Genomic DNA, 22989 nt, shown 5'->3' with positions numbered 1-22989 from the left:
AGTCCCATAAAAAGTACAAATTTTATTAAATAACAATAAAAACTAGACGAGCAGGTACAAAGGATACTCACAGGGGAACATAAATGTGCTACAATGGCCCATAAGAAGGACCAGACCGCCCAAACAAACCTGCCATGCCAGAAATTTAGGCTGCATATAATGTGGAATACATAGAGTATTAGGCAAGTGCCACAGTCATGGTATAAAGAGTGTACAACAAATAACGTAAATGCATACCTAACTGGCACAGGGAGAATGGGAGACCAGGTCTAACCCCGACGCCTCTCTCTCTCTCTCTCTCTCTCTCTCTCTCTCTCTCTCTCTCTCTCTCTCTCTCTCTCTCTCTCTCTCTCTCTCTCTCTCTCTCTCTCTCTCTCTCTCTTTTTTTCAAATGAGCTTCATTGGCAGGACTAAGTACACTTTAGCATTGGCAAAGCATATGGTAAAAATACGGGGGTGGGGGAGGGAGGCATATAGAGGTCCAGTATATATCAGACTCCTTTTAGAGGATAGGGGATGTTTCCAGGGTGGGGTATAGGAGTCCATGACATATCAGGCTCTTTAGTCGGGGGATAGGGATATGTCCAGTGTTGGGAGTCTATGACATATCAGGCTCCTCTTAGTCTGTGGCAGGCACTGACATATTCCGCTGCTACGGCCACTGCACTTTCCTCTTCTCCTAGTATTATCGGCAGTTTCTCTTCCACCTCCATGGAGGTGTTAGGGTGGTCTGCAAGTCAGACCCTCAGGGATATTGGATGGCTGCCAGATGTGAGTTCTCCGGAGAAATGATGGACAGACACAGACGTGAATCTGTACCAAGCTATAAAGTTTTAATGATTCCGGACCGTCAGTTATATACACTTTTGAGTAGGCGTGTACATTATGTTTGAGCGCGAATCAACTGTTTATTACATATGCAACCATCATTAATTCATCATTAGTGTTGAGCATTCCGATACCGCAAGTATCGGGTATCGGCCGATACTTGCGGGTATCAGAATTCCGATACCGAGATCCGATACTTTTGTGGTATCGAAACAACATTAATGTGTAAAATAAAGAATTAAAATAAAAAATATTGCTATACTCACCTCTCCGACGCAGCCTGCACCTTACCGAGGGAACCGGCAGCGTTGTTTGCTTAAAATTCGCGCTTTAACTTCCTTACGCGAAGTCCCGGCTTGTGATTGGTCGCGCGCCGCCCATGTGGCCGCGACGCAACCAATCACAGCAAGCCGTGACGTAATTTCAGGTCCTTCAGGATTTTAAAATTACGTTCCGGCGTTGTGATTGGTCGCGTCGTGGTCACATGGGCGACGCGGCCAATCACAAGCCGTGACGTCACGGGAGGCAGGAGACGCGCGCATTTTAAAATGCGCACGTGTCCAGCCTCCCGTGACGTCACGGCTTGTGATTGGTCGCGTCGCCCATGTGACCGCGACGCGACCAATCACAACGCCGGAACGTAATTTTAAAATCCTGAAGGACCTGAAATTACGTCACGGCTTGCTGTGATTGGTTGCGTCGCGGCCACATGGGCGGCGCGTGACCAATCACAAGCCGGGACTTCGCGTAAGGAAGTTAAAGCGCGAATTTTAAGCAAACAACGCTGCCGGTTCCCTCGGTAAGGTGCAGGCTGCGTCGGAGAGGTGAGTATAGCAATATTTTTTATTTTAATTCTTTATTTTACACATTAATATGGTTCCCAGGGCCTGAAGGAGAGTTTCCTCTCCTTCAGACCCTGGGAACCATCAGGAATACCGTCCGATACATGAGTCCCATTGACTTGTATTGGTATCGGATTAGATCCGATACTTTGCCGGTATCGGCCGATACTTTCCGATACCGATACTTTCAAGTATCGGACGGTATCGCTCAACACTATTCATCATCAATTCATTAGGTAATTCTTGCATAAGGGGTAACTTGAGGGTAGACACGTATGGGGCCAAAGTTCCATCTAATTAGCCCTACCCTGTCAGCAATTCTAATTGATAATCAATAGTCAGCAGAATGTCTTAGCAGAGTTTGGACATGCTGAGACATATTCTGTTAGCCTAGGAATCATGTGTATGAATTATAAGAATATATCAAGGCGGTCCCTGATTTTCTCCATCAGAGGTGAAGTCTGGGAGGAGATCAGACAGTCTCTTGAAGTGAGTGTCCCTCACTGCGGAGTATTTGTGGCACCTCAGCAGGAAGTGGGCCTCATCCTCCACGGCCTCCTGGGGGCATTGCTGGCAGAGTCTGCTCTCTCGGGGCTTGTAGTTCTGTCGGTGCCGCCCGGATTCGATGAGTAGGCTGTGGGCGTGCAGACTGTACCGGCTCAGGATCTGTCGATCTTTGGGGTTTTCTAGTGTCTGTCTGTCTGTGTCTCTGTCTCTCTCTCTGTCACTGTCCCTGTCACTGTCCCCGCTTTTGTACAAATAGAGCATGAAGCGGAAGTGAGGGATCAACTGCAGCCCGGACTTCCTCTTCATGTTCGATTTGTTCAGAGGTGTGGACAGTGACACCAGTGCTGAATGGGTGCCAGCGTCACATGTCACACCGCACAAGAGCCCCGAGATCGCGAGTGCTGACAGCGCGGGAAGGGAGTACAAGTTTTATTTTATCGGGGCCAAACATTTTGATCAAGAATGGGTTGTCCTAGTAGTTGGCAGAGATTAATCTATGGGGCATGTACTTTTTCCCTCGCATGACTGTGCAATGAATGAAATGAAGCTTTGGGGCAAACTTTCTCCTGTGAGCCGTGTAATGACACATGCATAGCGCAGAGTTAAGTCATTACAAACACCTCATCTCATAACAGTCAGTGTGGGGGGGGTGGAGTAAAGCAGAGCTGACACTGCCCTGAGATTAAAACTTGTAATGACAAACAAACTTTGCTATATGCTACACATTGGGTGCTGAGATTATAGAGGATATCAGGGCCGTGTATTACTTGTATCATATAGAGAAAGCAGGGTCTAAAGCAGAGGTCCACAACGTTTCTGACCTTGAGAGCCACATTCAGCTCCTGCCCCCTCACAGGCATAATGGTAACCAAAGCTTTTCCTCAAAAATCAATCACCCCAAAGCAGTATACAAAGATCCAGGGGTTCCTGCAATACCCCTTTCAGTATTCTCCTATATAAAGCACTCCCAAGACACTGTCACATCCAGCTTCAAGCACCTCCTCTGACAGGTGGTGTCATCTTGTCTCCAGCGTACCATACTTAAATCATCTCAAAACCCCTAAGACCAGTATATGTGCATCCAGATATGCTCTACTGTGTAGGGCTGCTCACAAAAAAAATTCATACCTGTTTGCTAGACCTGGAGCAAATGCCCCAAGCTGACAGACAGCTGCGAGCAACAATTCATGGGACCACGAGCCACATGTGGCTCCCGAGCTACAGGTTGGGGACCCCTGGTCTAAAGCTTCTCTAGAGATGTTTTTTTTTTCCTCCCCTCCATGACGTATTCTGCTTATAATTGGGCAGCGTCGTGCAGAGGAAAAAAGTCCATCCCCCTCCCCCAGAGACATATTTTCGCTAGCACCCCCTTGGTTGAAAGGGAAATTAAAACTTTACAAGTTAATATCTCTGCAGCTGAGATGGGAAATAAATAAAAAAAAAAAAAAAAAGTCGTAAGTTTTATTCAGCTCTGCAGCCACTATTCCGTGATGTGGCCAGTTTTAAAGTGTATGTATGCATGTATTATACATTCCTGAATGTAGTTGAGCTACCATTCCAAATCCTTTTTAAAGGGGTTTTACAGTAGTTAGAGGCAATAGCCTATACATGGGATTGGTGAGAACATCTAGCTCGGTACTGGTCTGACTTCTGGGCCTCTCACCAATTACCATAATCACTGCACTTTTTCCCTCTTCAGAATCGAGCAGTAGGGTGTATGCTTGACTGCAGCTGTATACTCAGCTTTTTACAGTCCCATATACAATTAATGGAGCCATTATTAAATATATGCACTACTGCTCCATTCTGAAGGCACTTTTAACACCTTGGGCCTCTTTCACACTTCAGTCTTTGAGCTCCCGTCGAAATCCGTCGATCTGTCGATTTTTGAAAAATCCTGTTTTTTCCCCATAGACTTGTATTAGCAACGGATTGTGACAGATGGCCATCCATTTCATCCGTCGTTCACTGGATCTGTCGGAAAATTGCTGTTCGTCGGGCGGAGAAAATGTTCAGAGGAACGTTTTTTCTGTACGTCAGAAAATAGCTCAGCGACGGATCCTGCGCTGTCCGTCATTGGCTATAATGGAAGCTTATGGGCGCAGGATCCATTTCTGACTCTTAAAAGCAGGAATACAGCGACAGGTTCCGTCTTTTGAAACGGAGCATGCGCGGAAGAATTTCCAGTCAGGGAAATTCTCGCTCTCTCTCTTTTTACTATTGATGCTGCCTGTGCAAGCAAGTAACAAGATATGTTAAAAATAAAATGAATTTTCTTTATTATTATTTTTAACCTGGGTTGTGTTGTGAAAACCGCTGCGAAGACGCATACACAACAGGTGCACACAGCCTCGATGGGTCCATCAAAAAACGTTTTTTACAATCTGCACAGGTTCCGTTATGTCAACATTTTGACGATCCTTTGCAGATTGTAAAAATGGAAGTGTGAAAGAAGCCTTATCTGGCAGTTGGACTCCCCATTGATCTGGAAAGCATTACCTAACTGGTGAACATATCTACTTACAGCAATAACAATTTTCAGGCAGCGCTATGGTCTTCTGGCTCCTGCACACCCAGGTATATGTTGAACTAATTGGCTTTAATTTTCTTTTGACTGTAGATCTTAAGAAACATACTTCTGAGGACAATCCAGATAAGATGATGCTTGAAAAAGCTATAGAATCACTAAAAGAAGTAATGACGTAAGTAATTGCATACACACAGTAGGCTTCCTAAACAACAGCCTCTTCGAAGTGTAAAGGTACCGTCACACTCAGCGACGCTGCAGCGATATAGACAACGAGCCGACCTAAACTAGATCGCTGGAGCGTCGCTGTTTAGGTCGCTGTAGAGACGTCAAACACAGCAACTCCAGAACGATGCAGGAGCGATCCAGTGACGTAACGGCGACTCACTTCTCGTTCTCGCTGGTTGTTAGCTCCATTATTGTCGTTGCTTTTGATGTCAAACATGACGATACACGCCGACCTGGCGACGAAATAAAGTTCTGGACTTCTAGCTCCGACCAGCGATGGCACAGCGGGATCCAGATCGCTGCTGCGTGTCAAACACAACGAGATCGCTTATCCAGGACGCTGCAACGTCACGGATTGTTGTCGTTCTCGTTGCAAAGTTGCTGAGTGTGACGGTACCTTAAGGCTTTGTGGTAGACAGCAATGTAAATGCTGGGACAGATTTATCTGATCGATCACTGGATATTGTCTGTTCAATCAAAAAAGTAGAAGAACCGCGCTCCATCCAGGTGTAGTAGAAAAAGGACTTTATTCCGCCATAATACAAACAACATTTCAACCACCAATAGGTCTTTGTCAAGTATACGAAACAGTGTAAGGGACCTGCTTAAATAGTGTGGATGCACTACATGCACTAGTCATCATCAAGCCATAGCCCACATATAAAATATTTACAATACATAGCAAATAACAGACATATAATATATATGTATGTATGTACAGTACAGACCAAAAGTTTGGACACACCTTCTCTTTTAAAGATTTTTCTGTATTTTCATGACTATGAAAATTGTACATTCACACGGAAGGCATCAAAACTATGAATTAACACGTGAAATTATATACTTAGCAAAAAAGCATGAAACAACTGAAAATGTCTTATATTCTAGGTTCTTCAAAGTAGCCACCTTTTGCTCTGATGACTGCTTTGCACACTATTGGCATTCTGTTGATGAGCTTCAAGAGGTAGTCACTGGAAATGGTCTTCCAACAATCTTGAAGGAGTTCCCATGCTTAGCTCTTGTTGGCCCTTTTGCCTTCACTCTGTGGTCCAGCTCACCCCAAACCATCTCGATTGGGTTCAGGTCTGGTGTCTGTGGAGGCCAGGTCATCTGGCGTAGCACCCCATCACTCTCCTTCTTGGTCAAATAGCCCTTACACAGCCTGGAGGTGTGTTTGGGGTCATTGTCCTGTTGGAAAAATAAATGATGGTCCAAATAAACGCAAACCGGATGGAATAACATGCCGCTGCAAGATGCTGTGGTAGCCATGCTGGTTCAGTATGCCTTCAATTTTTAATAAATCTCCAACAGTGTCACCAGCAAAGAACCCCCACACCATCACACCTCCTCCATGCTTCACGGTGGGAACCAGGCATGTAGAGTCCATCCGTTCACCTTTTCTGTGTCGCACAAAGACACGGTGGTTAGAAACAAAGCTCTCAAAATTTGGACTTATCAGACCAAAGCACAGATTTCCACTGGTCTAATGTCCATTCCTTGTGTTCTTTAGCCCAAACAAGTCTCTTCTGCTTGTTGCCTGTCCTTAGCAGTGGTTTCCTAGCAGCTATTTTACCATGAAGGCCTGCTGCACAAAGTCTCCTCTTAACAGTTGTTGTAGAGATGTGTCTGCTGCTAGAGCTCTGTGTGGCATTGACCTGGTCTCTAATCTGAGCTGCTGTTAACCTGCGATTTCTGAGGCTGGTGACTCGGATAAACTTATCCTCGGAAGCAGAGGTGACTCTTGGTCTTCCTTTCCTGGGGCGGTCCTCATGTGAGCCAGTTTCTTTGTAGCGCTTGATGGTTTTTGCAACTGCATTTGGGGACACTTTCAAAAGTTTTCCCAATTTTTCAGACTGGCTGACCTTCTTCATTTCTTAAAGTAATGATGGCCACTCGTTTTTCTTTACTTAGCTGCTTTTTTTCTTGCCATAATACAAATACTAACAGTCTATTCAGTAGGACTATCAACTGTGTATCCACAAGACTTCTTCTCAACACAGCTGATGGTCCCGACACCATTTATAAGGCATAAGATCCCACTAATTTGTTATTAATGTAATATATATATTAATTAGTCCAAGACGTCCTGAAAATAGCACAATCAAATCTATTATAGAAAAAGCGCCAAAGGGGACAAACTACCTATCCATGGTCATTGCTCAATCCGGCACATTCACACTCACCAATCCTATCCATGCTGCTAAAGCCGGGTTGCGCATATGTCACCCGCCAGCACCTCCCACCGGGACAAACAGCCAGATCACATGTCACATCGGAGCCACAATGCAAGTGCGCAGGCATGCAGCATTATCGGAAGAGGCATCATCACATGATCGGAACAAAGCCCCGATCAGCAACACTACACGTCACGAGCCAGCGACATCACGTGACCATAATCAGTCACCTAAGAAAAGCTGACATATCATGCAGTCATGTAAAACACCCAGCCAAAACATGCAAGCGCCTCACAAAAAAAAAATCACTTATCTATGTGAGATAGATCATCCATCCTCAAAAAGGCTAAGGTGTTTAAGAATGATAAAAAAAAAAAAAAGGGTAAACACACACATCCTCTACTTAAATCCATAGAAGAGCAACTAATGCTTCTTAATCCTTATTAATCAATTATAAGTGGCAAGAAAATACAAGCAAAACACAAAAATCCAAAGCACAAAATATTGGCAGGCAAGGGAAGGGAGAAAAAAAATGGATAGGTACATAATAATTGATGATTTTTAGGTTTTATTCTCAACACATTCCACTACGTAATGAATAAAGATTTGCAACTAGAATATTTCATTGTCATTTAGTGTTCCCTTTATTGTTTGAAAAAAAAAATTATATATATATATATATATATATATATATATATATATACACATACACATATACACACTCACCGGCCACTTTATTAGGTACACCATGCTAGTAACGGGTTGGACCCCCTTTTGCCTTCAGAACTGCCTCAATTCTTCGTGGCATAGATTCAACAAGGTGCTGGAAGCATTCCTCAGAGATTTTGGTCCATATTGACATGATGGCATCACACAGTTGCCGCAGATTTGTCGGCTGCACATCCCAAAGATGCTCCATACAAGGCAGGATGGATCCATGCTTTCATGTTGTTTACGCCAAATTCTGACCCTACCATCCGAATGTCGCAGCAGAAATCGAGACTCATCAGACCAAGCAACGTTTTTCCAATCTTCTACTGTCCAATTTCGATGAGCTTGTGCAAATTGTAGCCTCAGTTTCCTGTTCTTAGCTGAAAGGAGTGGTACCCGGTGTGGTCTTCTGCTGCTGTAGCCCATCTGCCTCAAAGTTCGACGCACTGTACGTTCAGAGATGCTCTTAGGCCTACCTTGGTTGTAACGGGTGGCGATTTGAGTCACTGTTGCCTTTCTATCAGCTCGAACCAGTCTGCCCATTCTCCTCTGACCTCTGGCATCAACAAGGCATTTCCGCCCACAGAACTGCCGCTCACTGGATTTTTTTTCTTTTTCGGGCCATTCTCTGTAAACCCTAGAGATGGTTGTGCGTGAAAATCCCAGTAGATCAGCAGTTTCTGAAATACTCAGACCAGCCCTTCTGGCACCAACAACCATGCCACGTTCAAAGGCACTCAAATCACCTTTCTTCCCCATACTGATGCTCGGTTTGAACTGCAGGAGATTGTCTTGACCAGGTCTACATGCCTAAATGCACTGAGTTGCCGCCATGTGATTGGCTGATTAGAAATTAAGTGTTAACAAGAAGTTGGACAGGTGTACCTAATAAAGTGGCCAGTGAGTGTGTGTGTGTATATATGTATATATGTATATATATATATATATATATATATATATATATATATATATATATATATATATACATACGGATATACTCGAGTATAAGCCGAGATTTTCAGCCCACTTTTTTGGGCTGAAAGTCCCCCTCTTGGCTTATACTCTAGTCTTACCCAGGGGTTGGCAGGGGAGGGGGAGTGGGGGCTGTCTAATAATACTCACCTGCTCCTGGCGCGGTCCCTGCTTCCCGGCGCTGCAGTTTCTTCCTGTAGTGAGCGGTCACATGGTACTGCTCATTACAGTAATGAATATGCGGCTCCACCTCCCATAGGGGTGGAGCCGCATATTCATTACTGTAATGAGCGGTAACTGTGACTGCTCACTACAGGAAGAAAATGCGGCGGCGGGGAACAGACGTGAAGGGACCTATCCGGGAGCAGGTGAGTATGACGGGGGCAGTGCGCGATATTCACCTGGTCCTTGTTCCACCGTCGGCGCCGCTGTGTCTTCCGCAGTGATGCTCAGGTCAGAGGGCGCGGTGACGAGATTAGTGCGCGCCGCCCTCTTCCTGAACGTTGGTGCAGAAGATGGGAAGACACAGCGGCGGTCAGCGGTGGAACAGGGAGCAGGTGACTATAGCAAGTGCCGGGGGCCGGAGAGGTATGTAATTTTTTTATTTTTTTAATCACAGCAACAGCATATGGGGCAAATATCTGTATGGAGCATCTTATGTGGCCATGTGCAGCATGATATGAGGGCAAATATCTGTATGGGGCATCTTATGTGGCCATGTGCAGCATGATATGAGGGCAAATATCTGTATGGGGCATCTTATGTGGCCATGTGTAGCATGATATGGGGGCAAATATCTGTATGGGGCATCTTATGTGGCCATGTGCAGCATGATATGGGACAAATATCTGTATGTGGCATTTTATGTGGCTATGTGCAGCATGATATGGGGCAAATATCTGTATGGAGCATCTTATGTGGCCATGTGCAGCATGATATGAGGGCAAATATCTGTATGGGGCATCTTATGTGGCCATGTGCAGCATGATATGAGGGCAAATATCTGTATGGGGCATCTTATGTGGCCATGTGTAGCATGATATGGGGGCAAATATCTGTATGGGGCATCTTATGTGGCCATGTGCAGCATGATATGGGACAAATATCTGTATGTGGCATTTTATGTGGCTATGTGCAGCATGATATGGGGCAAATATCTGTATGGGGCATCTTATGTGGCCATGTGCAGCATGATATGAGGGCAAATATCTGTATGGGGCATCTTATGTGGCCATGTGTAGCATGATATGGGGGCAAATATCTGTATGGGGCATCTTATGTGGCCATGTGCAGCATGATATGGGACAAATATCTGTATGTGGCATTTTATGTGGCTATGTGCAGCATGATATGGGGCAAATATCTGTATGGGGCATCTTATGTGGCCATGTGCAGCATGATATCGGGGCAAATATCTGTATGGGGCATCTGTATGTGGCCATGTGCAGCATTATATGGGGCATCTGTATGGGGCCATGTGCAGCATTAGGCTACGTTCACATTTGCGTTGCGTCGGGCGCAGCCGCGGCGACGCATGTGTCATGCGCCCCTATATTTAACATGGGGGGCGCATGGACATGCGTTGTCTAGCGTTTTGTGACGCATGCGTCATTTTTGGCGCAACTGTCAGGGCGCAGACAATGCTGCATGATGCAGTTTTTTGGCGTAAAAAAAATGAACGCATGCGTCACAAAACGCTGCGTTATGCATGCGTTGTGCGTTGCGTCGCCGACGCTGCGCACAACAACGCAAATGTGAACGTAGTCTTATATGGGGCCATGTGCAGCATGATATGGGGGCAAATATCTGTATGGAGCATCTTATGGGGCCATAATCCACATTTGTGGAGCATTATAAGGGGGAAATGTCTGTATGGAGCATCTTATGGGGGTCATAATCAGCATTTGTGCAGCATTATATGGGGCATATTTTAATATGGAGCATCTTATGGGGCCTATCATGAACTGTATGGAGCATTATATGGGGCTCCTGATTCAATATGGATATTCAAAAACACTTAAACTACTGATGTCTCAATTAATTTTACTTTTATTGGTATCTATTTTTATTTTTGAAATTTACCGGTAGCTGCTGCATTTTCCACCCTAGGCTTATACTCGAGTCATTAAGTTTTCCCAGTTTTTTTGTGGCAAAATTAGGGGCGTCGGCTTATACTCGGGTCGGCTTACACTCGAGTATATACGGTATGTATGTGTATGTATGTATGTGTATGTATGTATGTGTATATATATATATATATATATATATATATATATATATATATATATATATATATATATAGTGTGTGTGTATATGTATATGTGTATGTATATATATATATATATATATATATATATATATTCTCTATCTCTGCACATGGGAGGATGGGGGCACAAGATGGTAGCAGCACATGTTAAGATTAGGGCGCAGGATGGACACGGCACATACCAGGATGGAGACCATATACAAATATCAGTGCTCGCCACCCGGGCGTTGAATGGGTTCAATAGCTAGCATACACGCACGCATATATATATATATATATATATATATATATATATATATATATATATATATATATATATATATATATATACACACATACACACACATATACACACACACACGCACGCACGCACATATATACACACACACATACGCGCACACGCACATATATACACACACACACAAATAAAGGGAACACTAAAATCCCTCATCCTAGATATCACTGAAATATTCCAGTTGTAAATCTTTATTCATTACATAGTGGGATGTGTTGAGAACAATTAAACCTAAAAATGATCAACGTAAATCACAACTAATATCCCACGGAGGTCTGGAGTTGGAATGATGCTCAAAAGTGGAAAATGAAGTTACAGGTTGATCCAACTTCAGTGGAAATGCCTCAAGACATGGAAATGATGCTCAGTAGTGTGTGTGGCCTCCATGTGCCTGTTTGACCTCCCTACAACGCCTGGGCATGCTCCTGATGAGGCGGCGGATGGTCTCCTGAGGGATCTCCTCCCAGACCTGGACTAAAGCATCCTCCAACTCCTGGACAGTCTGGTGCAACGTGACGTTGGTGGATGGTGTGAGACATGATGTTACCGATGTGTTTAATCGGATTAAGGCCTGGGGAATGGGCGGGCCAGTCCATAGCTTCAATGCCTTCATCTTGCAGGAACTACTGACACACTCCAGCCACATGAGGTCTGGCATTGTCCTGCATTAGGAGGAACCCAGGGCCAACCACACCAGCATATGGTCTCACAAGGGGTCTGAGGATCTCATCTCGATACCTAATGGCAGTCAGGGCTGTGTGGCCCTCCAAAGAAATACCACCTCACACCATTACTGACCCACTGCCAAACCGGTCATGTTGAAGGATGTTGCAGGCAGCAGATCGCTCTCCACAGCATCTCCAGACTCTGTCATGTCTGTCACATGTCCTCAGTTTGAACCTGCTTTCATCTGTGAAGAGCACAGGGCGCCAGTGGCGAAGTTGCCAATCCTGGTGTTCTGTGGCAGATGCCAACCATCCTGCACGGTGTTGGGCTGTTAGCACAACCCCCATCTGTGGACGTCGGGCACTCAGACCATCCTCATGGAGTCTGTTTCTAACAGTTTGTGCAGACACATGCACATTTGTGGCCTGCTGGAGGTCATTTTGCAGGGCTCTGGCAGTGCTCCTCCTGTTCCTCTTTGCACTAAACTGAGGTAGCGGTCCTGCTGCTGGGTTATTGCCCTCCTACGGCCCCCTCCACGTCTCCTGGTGTACTGGCCTATCTCCTGATAGCGCCTCCAGCCTCTGGACACTACGCTAGCAGACACAGCAAACCTTGCCACAGCTCGCATTGATGTGCCATCCTGGATGAGCTGCACTACCTGAGCCACTTGTAGCATGAGACGGACTCTACAACACACACGAGTGTGAAAGCACAACCAACATTCAAAAGTGACCAAAACATCAGCCAGAAAGCATTGGTACTGAGATATGGTCTGTGGTCCCCACCTGCAGAACCACTCCTTTATTGAGGGTCTTGATAATTGCCAATAATTTCCATCTGATGTCTACTCCATTTGCACAACAGCATGTGAAATAGATTGTCAAACAGTGTTGCTTCCTAAGTGGACAGTTTGATTTACTTGGAGGTATATTCTGTTGTTTAAGTGTTTCCTTTATTTCTTTTAGTAGTGTATATCTGTTTTTCAATTATCTCCTTGAGTTTTTGTCCCAAAGATTTTGGGGAGAGTACACCTCTTGCATGAATACACTTTTTTCTTTTTAAATAGCACAGACCATATAATTTCGCACTCAGAACGGTCATAAATTGTTTTCCGTTCCCTCTAATCACTAGTAGAAATGATAAAATATCCTAAAGATCCTGTAAATTAGTATGTGTCCTTGAATCTGCCCTCAGACCCCAATAGTCTGCCATTTCAATTTTTGACAGACTCCGTGAAATAAATTTTCTTTGGGAAATCTTTGTAGAATGTAAGTCTCCACTTGACTACATAAATATTTTCCTTTTCATGACATTCTCTTCATTGTATATTCCGAGGAGCAACCAGATAAACAAGCAACTTCACATTGATATGTAATTACTTCTCCGTTCCCTTCAGCCAGACAAAGCTTCTCCTTCTGTCTCTTCAAACAAAACCAACACTTTCATATATTTCTGCTAAAATCCTTAAGTTATTAAAGATAATATGTTCTGGTTTACAGTGCACAAGTCAATACCTTTTTTTTATTTATTTTTATTTTTTCCCTTTTATGTTTGTTTAATTGGCAGTCACATCAATGAAGATAAAAGGAAAACTGAAGGTCAACGACAAATTTTTGATGTAGTCTATGAAGTGGATGGGTGTCCTGTAAGTATTCAATCTATCTAATGTCCGTAGATAAATTACAATGAATGCAGATCCATTAGTGAAATGCACACAGATACTACCCATTAAGTCAGTGTGATGGTGCCATGCAAGGCCTCATTTATTTTTTGTTTGTACCATTTACTCTTCCTAAATGAATGTAACTTTGTCAACTGCTGTTTTTTTTCCCAGGCAAATCTGTTATCCTCCCATAGGATGCTAGTACAGCGAGTGGAAACTATAGCTCTCGGGGAAGATCTCTGTGACAGAGGAGAACAAGTCACACTCTTTCTCTTTAATGATTGCCTGGAGGTAAGACGATATTGAATGTTAACATCTGAAGAGATGCAGGGAGATTTGGTAGGAAATTCTAACTATAAAAAAAAAAGTCGGAAAATTTTTAATGCATGAAGTTAAAATGCAGGATAATGTGTGGAAATTGTTAATGTGTTATGCTTCGGTAGAAAATGTTCCCTTTATGGCTGTGATTATTGCCCTTTAATCTTTTTCTACTTTGGATTTTTTTTTTCTGCTTTTTAAAATGTCTTCATATTTCAACATCATCGTACACTCTGAATACAGATTCACATAAAATGGGAATCACTACATTACTTAGGTTTACTTAGCGGACTGATTCTGAGTTACAGTGAACACTATAGACCAGGCTGAATTCACCATAGAGAAGCGACTTAACATACGCTGTCAATGCCTATTTGCATTTAAAGGAAAGTTAACTGATGTTTCAGATGCAGTTGGGTAGTATATGTAGATTAATGTATTCGCAATTAAGTATTCATTATTTGTTACACTGTTTGTTAAAATATTAAATACAAGATATGTCCTGAAATAGTAAAATTACTGGTCATAAATGGTATAGTGGTAGCGTTAAAATTGAATGTCGCTGTAGTTGTATTGCTGCAATATCCAGGTCACGTGAAACATGCTGTCCTGGTTGCATTGGAGCCAGGTGACAATATAACATGATCCCTAATCAGAATTTGCTTGGAATTGTCGCAAAATGTATTTGCAATCCTAAAATGAGCTTTTGTGTAGCGGACCTGCCACTTGTCATACATGTCACTTTTTTTTTCTTTTTACCATGCGTATAGGCTGTTGTTTTTCTGAATCTGATGTTTTTTAAATTATAGATTTTTACTTTCTGCACTGCGGTTCCTAGGACATAATAGAAAGATACTGGTATATGGCAGCATTATATCAATCTCATCCCATTAAGTCTATGTTTACAAAAGTATATATGCTGTCTATGTTGGACTTAATATAAATAAGACGCCATACTAAATAACAAGAGGGGGGAAAGGTTGTGGAAACCACAAAGATGACTACAACGATCCAGTATATATATAAAAAGATTTCTTTATTAAATATTAAGAACAGAACAATGAAGGGGGTCCATAGGAGGTATGTGCAAAAACAAGCAGAAAGTGCAATCGTGCAAAAGGACGTTTTTGAACCAGGACCAACCACAAATAGTACTTAGATGTATATACCACATATCATGGATTCAAGATCAGGCAGTCAGCAAATTAGTATTCAAAGTGAGGTATACTAGATTATCAATAGGGGGACTTAACGGTCACAATGTAACATGATAGTGCTAGTATGCGCCTCATGAGACAAATATCTACTTAATTTCGTATCCCATATCTACAATCCAACTAGCTGTGAAGGGCATTGCCCAATGTTGAAAGCGCTTACATTAGTAGTCAAATCAAGTGATCGTTACATTCATATCCACTATATAAGTTACCCATAAAGATGGAGAATAAGCATTACCTAATTGCCGACAGAGTGTGGGGGTCCAAGGTCTACACGTCTGCCCGACGCGTTTCGGAGACTTGCTCCTTTGTCGACCGCGACGCCCATCGGATCGGACCGCCCGCCCAGGTGAGTATAATCTAACCTCTTTTTCTCATCTTTCAGGATACATCGGGGGCTTATCTACTGCATTACAGAATGCTGTAGATAGGCCCCTGATGCCGGTGGGCTTAGCTCACCTTCGATTTTGGGGGTGACAGGTTCCCTTTAATGGCATTGAATAATGTGATTCTCGGATGAAAATTGAACTGCCAATGAAAGTCTTTTGGTCTGTGAAACAATTGGACAGCTCTTGGATGTCATCCTCTTGCGGTCTCTTTTTCACCAACTGTGATATGCTTCTGGGGACCCCAGTTTTAGCTCTGCAACAGCCAAAATCCAAACTGTATCTAAATCTCCCTTTTCCACTCGCTGCTTTGTAGGACGCAATGGATGGCATTGTTTCGGCTGGACAGAAGTAGACTTATAACTACATCAGTTTGCCCACTTCATCTCAATTTTTTGGAATTACCACATTGACGTTAAAGGCTGTGGACACCATTTTAACACGGCAGAGTAATTTCACCAACAAGGTTGCCCTTGAGTCTCTCCCATTAATGTTGGCTGGTTTTTATGTCTGTGTATATCAGCTACTTTAAAACAACCCTCTGGAAACACAGCCAGGTCCAGTAATCTGGACAGTGGCACAAGCTTGGGCATTTTAGTTGTTTACCAAAATATATTTAAGATACGGGTTTATATAATCAATATGGCCTTAAAGAGCAGGCTGTCCTCTTTAATTTGAGGGTATTCACATCCTAATTAGAGTAATGGTTTAGGAATTACAGCTCTTTACTATGTAGCTGCCTCTTTTATAGGGAGCAAAAGTAGCTGGACATTTATCTCAAAAGCTCTATAATGGATTATTCCCTCATTAATTCATCAATTGTCAAGGGTCTGAGCTGATTCCAGGTGTGGCATTTGCATGTTGTAGTTGTGAACCCATAACATGCGGTCAAAGGAGCTCTGAATGGAAGAGCAACAGACTATCATTAGCAAAGAAGAAATCTATCAGAGAGCAGCAGAAATGTTGAGTGGCTAAATCCACAGTTTGGTACATTCTGCAAAAAAATGCACTGGTGAACTTGGGAACTCAAAAAGGTCTGGACGTCCACATAATACAACAGTGGTGGATGATTGCAGAATCCTTTCCATGGTGAAGAATTACCCCTTCATGACCTCTACCCAAGTGAAGAACACACTCCAGTAGAGATGGGTGAACCCGAACACTAAAGTTTGTTGTCCATACCGGACACCTACTGTTCGGGCACAGACTACACCAGGAAGTTCTTGTTACTGTTCGGGTTCGGCACCCTGAACACCGGGTGTTTGTCGCTCTTTCAAGGGCATGAGAGCACTGCAAACACTGCTTCTGATCGGCGGTAAAATCGGTCAGACATCTGCTTTTCCCACACTGTCAAAAGATGGCGTGATCGCGCAGCTGTGATTAGAGTTGTTAAGTTTACCTCTAGTCACTGGTGTAGGCTGATGGTACTACTGCTCCCATCAGCCAGCACCTGCTGCAGCCAATATCCGTGAGATCAGGAGCAGCAAACTCACAACTGAGGGCTGCAATTGTCAGCTTCAGCAAGGCTGATTATCAAGAATAGAGGGGACCCCACACCGTATTTTTTAATTATTTAAATAATTATATTAACCCTTTCATGACATGCGCCGTACATGTACTGCGCATGTCGTGTCTCCCCCTTTGATGTGGGCTCCGGCGGTGAGCCCACATCAAAGTCGCGACATGTCAGCTGTTTTGTACAGCTGACATGTGCGCGCAATAGCGGCGGGTGAAATCGCTATTCACCCGCTGCTATTAACCTGTTAAATGTCGCTGTCAAACGCAGACAGCGGCATTTAACCGGCGCTTCCGGACGGGCGGACGGAATTGACGTCATCGCCAACCCCCGTCACATGATCGGGGGTCGGCGATGCATCAGGATGGTAACCATAGAGGTCCTTGAGACCTCTATTGTTACTAATGCCGGCCTGCTGTGAGCGCCCCCCTGTGGTCGGCACTCACAGCACACCTGCAATTCAGCTACATAGCAGCGATCTAATGATCGCTGCTATGTAGCTGAGCCAATTGAGTGGTGCCAGCTTCTAGCCTCCCATGGAAGCATGGCACAAGTAAAAAAAAAAAATGTTTTTAAAAATATGAAAAAAATATAAAAAATATAAAAGTTTAAATCACCCCCCTTTCGCCCCATCCTAAATAAAACAATAAAAAAAAATCAAACCTACACGTATTTGGTATCGTCGCATTCAGAATCACCCAAGCTATCAATAAAAAAAGCATTACCATGATTACTAAATGGCGTAGCGAAAAAAAAATTCGAAACGCCAGAATTACGTTTTTTTTGGTCGCCGTGACATTGCATTAAAATGCAATAACGGGAAATCAAAAGAACATATCTGCACAAAAGTGATATTTTTAAAAACATCAGCTCAGCCCGCAAAAAATAATCCCTCACCCGACCCCAGATCACGAAAAATGGAGATGCTTCGGGTATCGGAAAATGGCACTTTTTTTTTATTTAAGCAAAGATTTGAATTTTTTTTCACCACTTGGATAAAAAGTAACCTAGACATGTTAGGTGTCTATGACCTCGCAATGACCTAGAGAATCACAATGGCAGGTTAGTTTTAGCATTTAGTGAACCTAGCAAAAAAGCCAAACAAAAAAACAGTGTGAAATTGCACTTTTTTTGCAATTTCACCGCACTTGGAATTTTTTTCCAGTTTTGTAGTAAAAGACATGGTAAAACCAATAGTGTCTTTCAAAAGTACAACTCGTCCTGCAAAAAATAAGCCCTCACATGACCATATTGACGGAAAAATAAAAAAGTTATGGCTCTGGGAACGAGGGAAGTGAAAAACGCAAAAACAAAAAAGGGCCGCGACTTGATGGGGTTAAAAAAAAAAAAAAAAAATTTGTTTGGTGCCCCACATTTTAAATAACGAGCCTTGCTAAAGCCAGCAACTATGGACTGATTATTCCCAGGCTAGAAAGGGGCCATGGATTTTGGGGGGGACCCCCAAACGGAGCGTTCACGCTGTCTTTGGACAGGGTGGGAACCGCAGCTGTCTGACTGGCTGTGATGATTTTACTGCCGATAAGCGGTGACAGCGTGGCAAACACTGCATGTTCGGGCCCTTCATTGAAGTGAATGAGGTCCAGGTTCGGTTCCGGGTACTATTCTGGTACCTGATCCCAAACTTTTTGTAACTGTTTGGCCTGACCTGAACATCCAGGTGTCCTCCCATCTCTACTTTCCAGGAAGAAGGTGTTTCAGTATCTAAGTCTACCATAAACAGGAGACTTCACGAGGGCAAAATATAGAGGGTTCACCACAATGTGCAGACGATTAATCAGCCTTAAAAATAGGCCAGATTAGACTTTGCCACAAAACATCTAAGCAAGCCAGCCCAGTTCTGGAAAAGCATACTTTGGACAGCTGAAACGAAGATCAACCTCTACCTGAATGTCGGGAAGAAGAAAGTATGGAGAAGGCTTAAAGCGGCTGATGCCATGGGCATGTATGGCTTCCAAAGGCACTGGGTCACTGGGGTTTATTGATGGCATGACAGACGTATTAATCCTGAAGTGTACAGGGTGATACTTTCTGCTCAGATTCAACCAAATGCAGCAAAGTTGATTGGATGGTGCTTCACAGTACAGATGACCAAAAGCATACTGCCAAAGCAACCCAGGAGTGAATTTTAGTTTTGTGTTTTTTTTTGTTTTTTTTTTAAGACACACAAGAGGTTCAGTCATTGCATAATGTTCCAGTCGCCAGATCTCAATCCCATTGAACATGCATTTCACATGCTACAAAGTACTCGGTCAGCACAGAATGTCTGTGCAAACCGAGCATAGGCGCTTTTTGCTTCATGGTGGGGCCAAACATTTATATAGACCTTCTTGCCTGCTTGGTTTCAATCTATTTTTGCACTTGTCTGGCTTTCTGAAGCCAGAGCTGTCAATCAAAGAGGAGTAGGGGTGGATATAGAGGGGAAAACAAGCTGTTGGGAAGGTGAATCGGTCACCTCCATTTGAGCGTTATTAGCTAATGACTAGTTTCAGTTTTACTGTATATAACCTGTATGCCCAGAAGGCTATGTTTCCGGAATGGCAGCGCTTTGGACACAACAAATAACCGCTCCATCCAAAGAGCTGACTGCTTTTGTACACGCTGTGATTCCGCATGTCTTCATTGAACACATGCGGAATCACCGCATCCTATACATAGACTGTATAATTTTTTCTTGTGGAGACTGAGCGTCTCCGCAAAATAAATAGACATGCTGCAATCTATAAAGATGCGCCGCATGTGCATGTCCCCTCCACTATGCTGTAACATCTGGACGCTGCGGCTGTACGCAGCGTCCAGTCCGCAGCGTTTCCGGACATAGCCTTACTATGCCTCCTTGCTGATGCCTTAATAAAAAAAAAAATTAATCTTCAAGGCTATGGGGCATATGATGGCTGGAAGATAAACTACCTCCTCTCTCATTTTGCTAGATTTCTCCTCTCCAGTCTTCCCTGCTTGCCTTTGACATCAAGTGCGTGACTGGAAATCCCGTGCTTGCTCATTCTGCGGTGACTTTAGTAAGGTTACCGCCAATCACAGACTGATTCACACAGGTTACTGTGAGAACTGCCTAGTACCGGCGATAACCTTAATTACATCACCACTAGTCTTTGCTGGCGCGTTCTCTTGTTCTGGACGTTGTGCTGAGCGGTCATATTACTGATGTCACCACTCCGCACAGCATCCGGATGCAGCAAAGTTGGAGATCGTGTGACATGGGATGGATTTATGGCGGAACCCTTTTGGATTATTTTTGTTTTGTGTGGTAATAAATGGGTAAAAAGTTTGGGGAGTGGTGGTTTTTATTTATTTATTTTTTCTTTTCTATTTATTTATTACTATTAAAGTACTGTGTATGTGTTTATTACTCTTGACTGTGGGGTTTTGTAATGGGGGTGTCTGACAGATTCCTCACCATTGCAATCACCAGAGCTTGATGTCAGCGGACATTACACAGCTGACACCAATCCCCAAACCATTACCCCACTTTTTTTTTTTTTTTGGTTGTCTGCCCCCCCCCCCCTCCCCATTTCACCCGCAAACCCTTTATATTACTAAGTAAAGGTTACGCTGACAACTGTGAGCTGTTATTAATAGACTGGGGAACCTTTAGGGATATTGGCCCCTTCCCAGAATAATACCAGCTTCCTGCTCTCCCTCAGCTAGTTAATGAAAATAAGGGATAGATGGATGGATATTATTTTTAAGTTCTGATTGTATGTAGTTTTTATAACCATTTCTAACTTCTGTATTTATGCATTTTGGATTGCTTTTTTTTTTGGCATGGATATCAATGTAAGGTATGACTAATGACCACTTGTGCAATGACATTTTTCCATAAATGCGCTGAAATCTGATTTGTACTTTCAGATTGCAAGAAAGCGGCATAAAGTTATTGGAACTTTCAAGAGCCCTCATGGTCACACAAGACCCCCTGCATCTCTCAAGCATATTAGCCTAATGCCTTTGTCTCAGATAAAGAAGGTTCTTGATATCCGGGAAACTGAAGGTATGTGATAATTGTTAAGATAAATTGGTAAAATTCTATTATAAACCTTTTTAAATGCATCTCAATTACAACAGACTGGCCATCAGTTCCAGTACTACAGTGGTAAGATGGAAACAAATGAGTTATTCAATGTTACCATAACATACTAAATTGTTATTGTGTGTGTGTCTCCCGCCTGCAGTGCAGTCGTTCCTCTTCAGTGTTCTGTTCCTCTTCAGTGTTCTGCTCCTCTGTGAGCATTGGCCTCCTGTTCCTACTGTGCAGGCGTCAGCAAGTCACTGGTACTTCTGCTCACAGCGTTCTCCGATGCGCAGAATCACTGAGCGGAAGTTGGAACGTGAAGCTAATGCCCGTGAGAAGGGCAGAACACTGAAGAGAAACGACTGCACAGGCAAAAGGCTACAGGACGAAAACCTGACTTCACAGGCAGTGACGCTGTGGGAGACGAGTCGCATGATATTGAAGTACAGAGGCAGAGTTACCTTCTGGGCAGCGTCTTCCCCATAGCCGGGAAGAACTCCTGTCCATAAACTTCTCAACAAGACATCTGATATGAGACAGACAGGTTGGACTTTTTATCAGTACTCTATAACCTGTATGCCCATATTAATAGTTTACAAAGCTCAAAAATTGTGACAGATTCCCTTTTAAAGTGAACCTGACACGTGATACATGCTGCTCAATCTACAAGTAACATGTATCGGGCATTGGCAAAATGAACTCGGCCAGGTGTATTTGACTCAACTCTGCGGAATTTCTGAGAAAAATATACTAGAATAGCCGCCGGGGTTTTTTTTACGCACGCATGCGCACACACGCATGTCAATCCAGGGCAGCGGGCGGGGATAAGGAGTTGGGTGCTTGCTTGTCATTCACTTGTTGGCCAGAAGCGCGTCACAAGATCTCCCCCATTGACATCCCGGTCACATAATCATGGGGTGCCGATGGGTTGTCATGACAGGCACAGGAGTCTTCTGCATACCCCTTGCTGTCATTGCAAATTCTTGTAAACACCAGCTCATGGCCAGCGTACATAGATTGTTATGCTGTACGCTTCATAAAACAGAAAATTAATATTAAAAACAAAAGATCACCCCTCTTTTGTCCCATTAAAAATAACATTTTAGAAAAACTTAAAAACCATATTTGTTATCACTGCTTTTGGAGGCTTCTTCATTAAGTACATTTAATCCGGTCGGTAAACGAGAAAATCGAAACCCCGTAATTAATTTCTTTTTGTCCGCCACAACATTGCAATAAAATGCAATAACAGACGATCAAAACACCATTTCTAGCCCAAATTGATAACCATAAAAACGTCCGCTCAGGGCGCAAAAGGTATGCCCTCACACAGCCCCAGAGCCCAAAAAATGGAGATGCTACAGGTCTCTGAAAATGGTGACTTTTTTTCCTTTCTTTCAGCACTTTAATAAATAAGAACCTATACATGTTTGGTATCTGCGCACTTGTACTGACCTGGGGCATCATATTACCAAGTCAGTTTTAGCATTATATGAATATGGTTAATAAAAAAAAAAACCCAAGGAATTGCGCACACACACGCGCACTCACACACACGCGCACTCACACACACGCGCACTCACACACACACGCGCACTCACACACACGCGCACTCACACACACGCGCACTCACACACACGCGCACTCACACGCACGCGCACTCACACGCACGCTCACTCGCACACACGCTCACACACACACACACACACACACGCTCACACACACACACGCTCACACACACACACACACACGCTCACACACACACGCTCGCTCACACACACACGCTCACTCACACACACACGCTCACTCACACACACACGCTCAC

At 43.6% G+C, this 22989-nt stretch overlaps 1 protein-coding gene across 6 annotated transcripts in view; it reads left to right on the top strand.

Annotated features, from left to right (window-relative positions):
• The window catches only part of ECT2 (epithelial cell transforming 2), a 145121-nt gene that overhangs the window by 105221 nt on the left and 16911 nt on the right, over positions 1 to 22989 (top strand). For all 6 annotated transcript variants that reach the window (XM_077290521.1, XM_077290519.1, XM_077290520.1 and 3 more), the window contains 4 exons: positions 4798 to 4879; positions 13583 to 13661; positions 13851 to 13970; positions 21005 to 21143. In XM_077290521.1, coding sequence (XP_077146636.1) covers positions 4798 to 4879; positions 13583 to 13661; positions 13851 to 13970; positions 21005 to 21143 — 420 coding nt within the window. The remainder of the gene's footprint in view (positions 1 to 4797; positions 4880 to 13582; positions 13662 to 13850; positions 13971 to 21004; positions 21144 to 22989) is intronic.

Source organism: Ranitomeya variabilis, chromosome 2, assembly GCF_051348905.1.
Source record: "Ranitomeya variabilis isolate aRanVar5 chromosome 2, aRanVar5.hap1, whole genome shotgun sequence".
Taxonomy (NCBI): Eukaryota; Metazoa; Chordata; class Amphibia; order Anura; family Dendrobatidae; genus Ranitomeya; species Ranitomeya variabilis.
Note: the sequence above shows the minus strand (reverse complement) of the source record. Positions and strands in the feature narration are given on the sequence as shown.